This window comes from Podarcis cretensis (assembly GCF_951804945.1).
Source record: "Podarcis cretensis genome assembly, chromosome: 6".
In the NCBI taxonomy this organism is placed as follows: domain Eukaryota; kingdom Metazoa; phylum Chordata; class Lepidosauria; order Squamata; family Lacertidae; genus Podarcis; species Podarcis cretensis.
In genome coordinates this window covers 31,726,053-31,735,331 of record NC_137175.1, presented here as the reverse complement: position 1 = coordinate 31,735,331, position 9,279 = coordinate 31,726,053, and the positions used below count along the sequence as shown (strand labels likewise).

General features: G+C 47.9%; 1 protein-coding gene across 4 annotated transcripts in view; it reads left to right on the top strand.

Moving 5' to 3' along the window:
• Positions 1 to 6,644: 6,644 nt before the first annotated feature.
• The window catches only part of MTCL2 (microtubule crosslinking factor 2), a 90,528-nt gene continuing 87,893 nt past the window's right edge, over positions 6,645 to 9,279 (top strand). For 3 of the 4 annotated variants that reach the window (XM_079978834.1, XM_079978835.1, XM_079978836.1), the window contains exon 1: positions 6,645 to 7,071. In XM_079978834.1, coding sequence (XP_079834960.1) covers positions 6,649 to 7,071 — 423 coding nt within the window. In that variant the 5' untranslated portion in view covers positions 6,645 to 6,648. The remainder of the gene's footprint in view (positions 7,072 to 9,279) is intronic. The other variant, XM_079978833.1, reaches the window with a different exon arrangement.

Genomic DNA, 9,279 nt, shown 5'->3' with positions numbered 1-9,279 from the left:
TGTGTGTGTGTGTGACAGAGACAGAGAGAGGGGGGGGGGAGAGATTGTTGTGAGTTGTGGTGGGGTTAGGGTATATGAGGCCTTGAGTTCCTTCTAATCCCCTGGATCTATCAAGGGTTGAGATCTGGTGGTGGATTCTGTTGTTGAAGCAGCCAGGCCAGTTTCTTGGAAATGGACCCTAAGAAAGGATACTGCTCTGTGCCAGAGAGCAAATGGCTGGGCTCCTCTCCCTCACCTGGCTGCTAGTAAGAAAGACAAAAGCTAGAGTTGTGTGTATGAGCTGAACTAGAAGCAGGCAGAAGCCAGAGAGTGAGAGTCATGATCGATTTCTGCTTGAATCCAACGCTGTGGCGATGGGAGGAGCAAGACCTTCTGCGGTATTAATGCTGTGAGCCCCTTCATCGTAGGCTCAGGTTATGTACATGTGTAAATAAACCATTTTTCATAAATACACCATTGCCCCTCATTCCAAGGAAACCAAACCCTTGGTAAGCACCTGGAGCATCCTGGAATCTTACACTGCTCAGAGATTGGGATGGTGTGCAACATTACATTGAAAAATAAATATTTTGATATTTTAGTCCATAAGGCTAAAACTAAAGGCTTCTGACCTCATAATAGTGATAATTTTCCCATTTGCCATCTTATTGCATAACTGCCCATTTTGGAAGGTTGTGTCAGTTTGAATGACATGTTTGCTGTGATCAGATGGCACTCCAAAGAGAATGAACACTGAAATAATAATAATAATAATAATAATAATAATAATAATAATATATCCCACCCGTCTGGGCGAAAACATATAAAACATAGTAAAATATCAAACATTTAAAACTTCTCAATACAAAGCTGCCTTCAGATGTCTTCCAAAAGTTATGTAGTTCTTTCTCTCCTTGACATCTGAAGGGAGGGCATTCCACAGGGAGGGCGCCACAACCGAGAAGGCCCTCTGCCTGTTTCCCTGTAACTTTGCTTCTTTCTGCTTCTTCTATGTTGTAGTTTGGAGTTATTGTTGCAACAATAAAGATCAGGCTTCCTGGCTGCTGGTTTGCTTCAATATTTTGGCTGTAGTCTTGTTTGACTGTCCCACCTAAGCCTGTGGAACTCACGGCTGCACAGTGAAGGCTGCAATCCTATTTCAAAGGGGAATTTTACTTCTTCTGAGTCTCATATCCATCCAGAGGGGGCAGTCCCCATTCAGATCTCAGTGGAGAATGAATTGATAAACCTCCCCTTGCCATGCTGCCTTCACAGTGAGAATTGTGCTCCTCCAACTCCTTTTATTTATTGAAAATCAAGATTCATAGTTGCCTGGTACATAATTTAAGTGCACTTCTAATTTGGGTAGTCTTGTGATTGCTCTCAATAGAACTTGACATCTTGGTGCAGATGTGTAGGATCAGAGTGCACATCTTGCATCAAATGACCACCACTGGCTTAAATTCATGCTATTGTAAGGTGGAAAGAGGATGATGAGGCTGGGGGTTTGCATGGCACAGAAGTACAAAAATATATTTCAGAAAAGTGGAAGTTGAATAATTTAAGCATAATGAGAAATGTCCAAAGGAATGAAGTGCTACAATCCAGGCTGGTGTTTTTGTTTTTTTTTAAGGGGCATGCTATCTTCTTTTCCCAAAAGGGAAGCCATGTCTGTCTTTTGCAGCAGAAACAACAAAGAGTTTTATCTTTCAACCCAGCAAAGGGTTGAGTCTGCCTGTCTGTGGGCTTCTTAATGTCAACTAATTTGAATTGACTGACTTGTATGGTATCTCTGCTTTCCTGTATTTGCTCGTCTTTTAATCTCATCCCACCCCCACAAGATCTCTCTCTATTATCTTCACTGTCTGATGAAGTAGGCTCCTGTCTACAAGAGCTTATGCTGCGAGAAATTTGTTAGCCTTTGTCACAGGAGTCTTTGGGTTTTGTTTTGTTTTTTAATCTACTCTTAGCACTTCCATGAATTAAATCAAGATAGGGCCCTCCAGATGGTGTTGCACTACAATTCTCATCACCCTGACCATGGCAACTGGGGCTGATGGGGGTTGGAGTCTGGAAGGCCACAAGTGGCAACTGGAAGGCAACAAGTGTCCCATCCCTGAATGGTTAGAATAACTCTGGCTTGCAAGTAATCTGAATCATAGTCATACATAGACTCGATAAATGCCCTTGCCACAGTTGTTTTTGCTATTTTGCAAAGCACTGTGTTTACATCAATTTACCTTAAGTCAGGCCTTGAAGGTTGCAACTCCAAGAGACTGCTTTGTCTGGCTGTTAGGAGTTTTGTAATAGGATAATGAACCTCATATTCTGTGCACACTGTAGAGCTGAAGAATGAACCCCTATGCTTTGGAAGTTATGCATCACATGCGAGTTCTGCTAAGCCCCCCACCCCCGTGTTGTGTTTTTAAAGGGATGGACCATCCCTGCTGTCCTCTTTAACACAATTGATGTCAAGATCACCACCATCTCATATTTCTTCCAAGGGCTTCAAGATGACACACCGAGGCTTCCCCTTCCCCTCACAACAGCCCTGCGAATTAGATTAGGCTGAGAGTTAGTGACTGGTCTCAAGTCATCTAGTGAACTTCACAGATGAGTTGGGATTTAAACATGGGCAGTCCTCAACTAGTGTGTGCAAAATAATTTTTTGAAAAAGCTAATTGTAGGCATGGGGTCTCCCATCTGAACTCTGATGTGGGGAAGTGGGTTTTGTTAAACTCTTTGCCCCTGCTGGAGCCCGTCTGGATTTTGTGCCTGCTATTTGCATGGTGGGCTGGCAATCTGGATCAGAACTGCAGCAGGGGACAGAAGGTATAAAACAAAAAACCAAAACCCCTACCTGCATACTATGGTCCTACTCCGGATTGGGATCCTTGCACCTGTGATTTACTTTCAAAAAGCAATTCATTCCAAGTACTAATTATATGAATGGTGTCACATCTAGTTTGGCCTGCAGAAATAATCTGATGCAACAGCATCACTGAAGTTCAGCAGAGTTGGGTCTGGTCAGTGCCTGAATGGAAGGCAGCTTGAGCTACTTGTGTATGCTTCCTCTAGCTTTGTGAAGGAAAGGTAGGGTAGAAATGTAAATAATAAGAACAAGCCAGTTTTTAAGCTACGATTCTCTATGGGAGTTTTGCATAACTGAATTTTTAACCCAATATTTTATGGGAATTTTCTCACAAAGATGAGATCACCATGGACTGCACTTTCTTAGAAATGGAACGACAGCAGCATCAGCAACAACACCAAAAAAGAACTGCTGGAATACATGAAACTCCAAAACTCAGACAAGGAAGAGGTTAAAGCTGTAGGATGAAGCCAGGATAATATTCAGATTCAGTTAAGGCTATATATAGAAAGTAAGGGAAGAACCCTAAGCTGGATTGATTGTGTTTGGAAGGGAACCAGAGAGGCTTTATCCAAACAAGCTGAAGGAATGCACCTTTGGCAACTGACTGTAATAATAATGGATATAAATAGTATTCCATAGCATAAAAAAACTCCGGCATTACAGCCGTTGTAGATAAACAGAAAGGCTGCATTTCTGATAGCCAGCCTACTAACTGCAGAATAATGCAACTCTCTTCAGATTATTCCAAGTAGTTTGAAGATAATGCTAGTCTTGATTAGCTGCTTAATTATCAAGAGGCTGGCTGATGTAGAATCATCATCATAATAAATTAACACTTTACAGATTTAAATAAAATAGCAATATAGTTGGCAAGAGTGTTCAGCTTGAACATCTGGCCTGCATTGAAAATAAAGTAAATCCCATCAAGAAAAGAAAAGGAGTGTCAGTGTGCATGCAAGCAATAATGGCAGTCTGGAGCTGGCATAGGACAAGGTGACACAGTGCTACAGTAGGGACTTAATGTTTATACCCTGCCTTTTTTCTAAGGAGCTCAAAACAGTGTAAGTGGTTTCTACTCCTCTGTTTTATTCTCAACAACAACACTGCTACTAGCTAGGGATGATGGGAGTTGTAGTCCAACAACAGCTGGGAACCCAAGTTCGAGAAACACTGCGAGTTTAACCTCTGTGCCACAGTCACATTGGCTCTCTTCTTGAGACATGTCTGAGCCACACAGTCAAGGACTCCTCTCCCATGGGGAAGGTTGTAGAGAGAAAATGAAGTCAAATATAAAAGGATAAAAGTGGGGAAAGGGAAAGTGTTTTGATATTGTTGCAAACCACTGTGATAATTTTTTATGATACAGTGCTATCTATTTTTTTATAAATACTATAAATAAATAAAATAATCAAAGTCAGTCTAATTTAGCTATGTATATATCATCTGCTTGAGCAAAGTCTTGAGTTTTAGAGCATGTGCAAAGTTCTTTACCGAGGAGTGATTCTGAGAGCATCTTTGGACCCCTGATTAGATGCTTTCAGGAAGAAATACTGTGTGTAGCATAGTGGGTGCAACACATGAGCAAGAGGGTGGGTGGAAGATGGTTTAAGAAGTTCATCTCGAAGGGTCCCACAGTGGTGTAGTTGGCCTTTGAACTATTTGAAAAATATATATATTTGGATTTGTAGTATAATAATGCGCGCGCGCACACACACACGTGTTCAGTTTGATGGAAGTCTAGCTTAGGAAAGCCCAGGAGGCAGATTTATTTACACAGTGGTAACACAGCAGGATGCTTTTGAATTGATGCTTTTGAATTATGGTGCTGGAGGAGACTCTTGAGAGTCCCATGGACTGCAAGAAGAACAAACCTATCCATTCTTAAGGAAATCAGCCCTGAGTGCTCACTGGAAGGACAGATCCTGAAGCTGAGGCTCCAATACTTTAGCCACCTCATGAGAAGAGAAGACTCCCTGGAAAAGACCCTGATGTTGGGAAAGATGGAGGGCACAAGGAGAAGGGGACGACAGAGGACGAGATGTTTGGATAGTGTTCTTGAAGCTACCAGAATGAGTCTGACAAACTGCGGGAGGCAGTGGAAGACAAGAGTGCCTGGTGTGCTCTGGTCTATGGGGTCACGAAGAGTTGGACACGACTAAAAACAACAACAACCACACAGCAGGACATAGGAAGAAATGTGCGAAGCATGGAGACTTGGATATGAAAAGAGTTTAGAAGCCAGTTCTGATGTGGCTGGTTGCTTCTTTCCCCTTACTTTGCAAGCTACTACTTTCAGAAGCGAAAGAAAATCTGTCATAAAGGCTGCTTCCGCAGAAACAAAGGCAAACCGTATTAAATTACTCATGTTTTCTCTCCCTCCCCCATCTGTTCTGTGGTTCACCTGCAGGGTCTGCCTCTTGTCCGTTCTCCCGAATGCAACAATTGCAGGGCTATTTCCTGATTTTTTGCAATGATGGGCCAGATCCGAGATATTTCCAACCTGCTGGTCCTTTGGCTTTTTATAGGAAAAAAATCTAGCGGGGTTTGCAGAGACGGGGACATGGGTGTAGCCAAAATTTATTTTGGGGGGCATTATGTGGGGGGCCCCTAAAACCGACAATTAGTTAATTATTTCTATTTATTTACTTGACGGGGGGGGGTAGCTAAGCCAATGGACAGGGAGCAGCATTTTCCAGCCTAGTAGTTAGTTAAAAATACAGATGTGTCGAGGGCGCTCCGGCATATCCGGAAACTACAAATCCTGCAGTCTGGAAGGAAGGCGTGCCTCTTAATCCCAGATACAATACGAAGCGCCACTGTAGTGAAGCGAATGTACTCTGCGTGTGCTCAGAAGCACTCATTACCCTGCATGTTCCTCCAGGGCTGAACCCCGGTGTAAAATAAAAGCTAAGGGCTGAGAGCTCTGCTTGTCCCGCTTCTGCCCAGTCTGCAGGATCCCGGGAGAAATACGAAACAGGCCGGCACGCCATATTTCTCTCTCTCTCTCTCTCTCTCTCTCTCTCTCTCTCTCTCTCTCTCTGTTTTCCACCCACAGAGGGGAGAAAACTGCCTCGGCGCTCAGCCGTCCGGAGAAGGAGGTCGCTGTTGCCTCGAGGATCCGAGCGCCCCCCTCGGGCGCCTCTCTCCGCCTTTTGTTCCCAGACCGCGCGCGCGTCACCGGCTTAGCGGCTGGGCGGAGAAAGCAGAGGAGGGGAGGCAGGCGGAGGAGCTTGCTGCTGCTGCTGCTTTCGGCGAAGGAAGCACCGTCGCGGCGTGGCGGCAGCAGCGGTTTAGCGGCCAAGCTGACCCTGTTTCGCTCCGCAGAGACCTGTCCGGGGAGCGCGCAGCTCCGGAGAGAAGACGGAGCGGGTTTCCTCGGGCGCGAGGATGATAAGCGACTGTGACCCCAGAGCGCTCCGGGGGCCCCAGTGAGGAACCGGCAGCGCGCCTCCAGCCCGCCGGGGATGGCAGCGCCGGCTGAGGCGGAGTCCAGCCAGCCCCTCGCCTCGGCTGCGCCGCCGCCGCCGCCGCCTCCCGAGAAGAAGAAGCTCCAGCGAGCGCCGTCCCCGGCCAGACCCAAGGATGTCCCCGGCTGGTCGCTGGCCAAGAGCCGTCGCGGCAGCCACCCGGGCTCGCCCGCCTCGTTCTCCTCCGGGAAGCCGGGCGCGGGGGGCGGGCACTCGCGCCGGGCTGGGGGCGCCAAGGATGGCCGCGGCGACAAGAAGGGCAAGGCCACGCCGCCGGCGGGGGCCAGGGGCGTCGGGAAGGGCTCGGCAGGCCGCGCCGGGGCCCGCATGAAGGGGCGGAACCGCCTGGCCGCGGCGGGGGGCGAGGGGGCCGCGACCTCCGGCGGCTCCGCCAAAGGGTCGTCGCGCCCTCAGCTGCCGCTCGCCCTCACGGACAGCAGCTCGGAGGTGTCGGACTGCAGCGCCTCGGAGGAGGCCAAGCTGCTGTCGCTGCTGGAGCTGGGCGGGCTGAGCGGCGGCGGCAGCGACACCGAGTCGCCCCCGAGCAGCAGCGCCCCGGCCCAGCCCGCCAGCGCCTCCGCCGACGGCGCGTCCCCGCTGCCCGAGGACCCGTCGACGGCCGCCTCGCTGGCCAGCAGCCGCCTCCCTCTCAGCGCCTCGCTGGCCTTCTCCGACCTCACCGAGGAGCTGCTGGACGCGGGCGTCGCCCGGGAGCTGGAGGAACTGCGCTCCGAAAACGACTATCTCAAGGTGAGGGGCGCTGGGTTCGCTTCAGGGCAGCTCGGCGGGGAGAGAACGAGCTCTCGGGAGCTGCGCTTCCCCACAAAACACCCGCCGGTTTCCCCATAGCAGCATCGTGCAGCAGATCCCCTCCCCGACCCCAATCTCCGAGCCTCGTGGGACAAGGGAGCGGGCACCAAGCGGACCCAGGAGGGGCAGGCGTGTCCTCCTCCGAAAATAAGACACGCCCCTCCTCTCCAACACCCCTCCCTCCCCCAAAAGGAGGAACCCCCCTTAACTAAATTTTAAATTAAACAGGTGTTTTTCAGCAAAGCGAAACAGTGACACTCCCCTGCACAGGGAAGACATATTTTAAGCTTGCAGGCCGTTATCCCTGGGGAACATGTTGCGCATCCTCAAACATGACATCTCCCTGCAGCCCTGGTCTGCATGCCGAAAGTGCATAAGACAGCTTCATGTGTTCCTAAAAACAGCAAACGTCTCGCTGTGTACCACTGGGAGATCATTTCTTGCCTTCCCCTCTGTGCCTTGCATTGCATTACCGAAAAAGGCTTCTCCATCTTGCTGTGTGGTAGGATTAATGCCCCCTTTGTAACAAATCTTACGTGCCAGATATATTGTGACCTTAGGCAAGACCTGTTGCCACCCAGAATTTCAGAATGCTTCCTTGGAACTGGCGCTCTGTAATGAAAGATGATCTCCACGGCCCAGCATCTACAGGATGCTGGTTATGTGGAACATGCCCACATCTTCAGAGGCAGCACCTGCTGGCTTTCTAAAGCTCCTTGTAATTGGCATTCCTCTGCCTCATGGGGCAGTTCCTCCCCCAGCCCAGCATCAGTTCCTTGGAGCAGGCGCTCCATAGTGTCAATTACTTCTCTACTCTAGAATCAAATGGAATAGCTGCCCCTCGGTCATATGTAACTGAGGCTTTGCATCACCTTCTAGCACAACAGAGCCCCAACATATATAGAACCAGATGCCTCCTAGTGACATTAAGACCTTCTCTGGTATCAGAGAAAGCCATGTTAGTACTGATGCCTCTCATTCCTAAAGGAGGTATTGTATAGCATCATAAAGCCCCAAGGAGAAATATTCTTCATCTCATCAAACAGAACTTACATATCCTTAGAGGAAGATATCTTCTATCTTGAAATCAAAGCTAATTCCTCACATCCCAGCATTTATTTCAAATTTTTTTGCTGCCAGAATCAAATTCATAGTTGTCAGCATCATGCTCTTGTAATAAATAGCTTGACTCTCTAGCACAAGTCTTAGCCACATCAGGAAGGAAGGCGGACTTTGGGGCCTAATTAAGCAAATACTTCCAGGGGCTATGTGCAATTTCTTAGGGCTGGTTGCAGGTTATTTTATCATGGGAGACTACTTCCCTGTGGTGACTTGGTATCCAAGTTGTAATGTAAAGCACAGCCCCTGATTGCTGAAGAGTTTCCGCTGCAATACTGGGTGTTTCTAGGAATGCCTGGCTGTAGCATAGAGCAGTGTTTCCCAACCTTGGGCCTCCAGCTGTTTTTGAACTACAATTCCCATAATCCCTGACCACTGGTCTTGCTAGCTAGGGATGATGGGAGTTGTAGTCCAAAAACAGCTGGAGGCCCAAGGTTGGGAAACACTGGCATAGAGGGTCTGTGTAGAATCTGAGGAATCTGTATGATGAGTGTTACTGGTTATGACAGCTGGGACACAGAGTTGTGCAGAAGCCAGGTGAATGTGTTGAAGTACATCCTTTGACAGATGTTCCCAAATCTACATTTGCAAATGCCTGGTGTATATGGCATTTCCTGGGGAGAAATGGTGAAAAGGGATGTTTTAACCACTCACATGTCTGCAGATTTTTCTTTGTAAATTCCCACTGGAGACATTTTCCCATCCTCCTTTTTCTGCTAAGCTTACTTCTGATTTCAGAGCCTGTCTGGACAAAAATTGGTGAAAAATGACCAGAGAGTGGAGGGATTTGTATGGAAAAATTGACTGGTAGGGAAGACAGTGTTTGATCCTTGTGGGAGCTGGGGGTTATTTGCAGGGAAGAACCAGTGATTCTCTCCTGCAAGCACGCTCTCTTTCCACTTGCCAATTCTGTATTGTGAATGCCCTCCTACAATAGCATGATGAGTGAATTGTGAACCCAATGCTTCTATTGTAATGTGTGGTTCTCTTCTTAATTACACTTGATGGTGCACCTCTCAGTTCCATAAT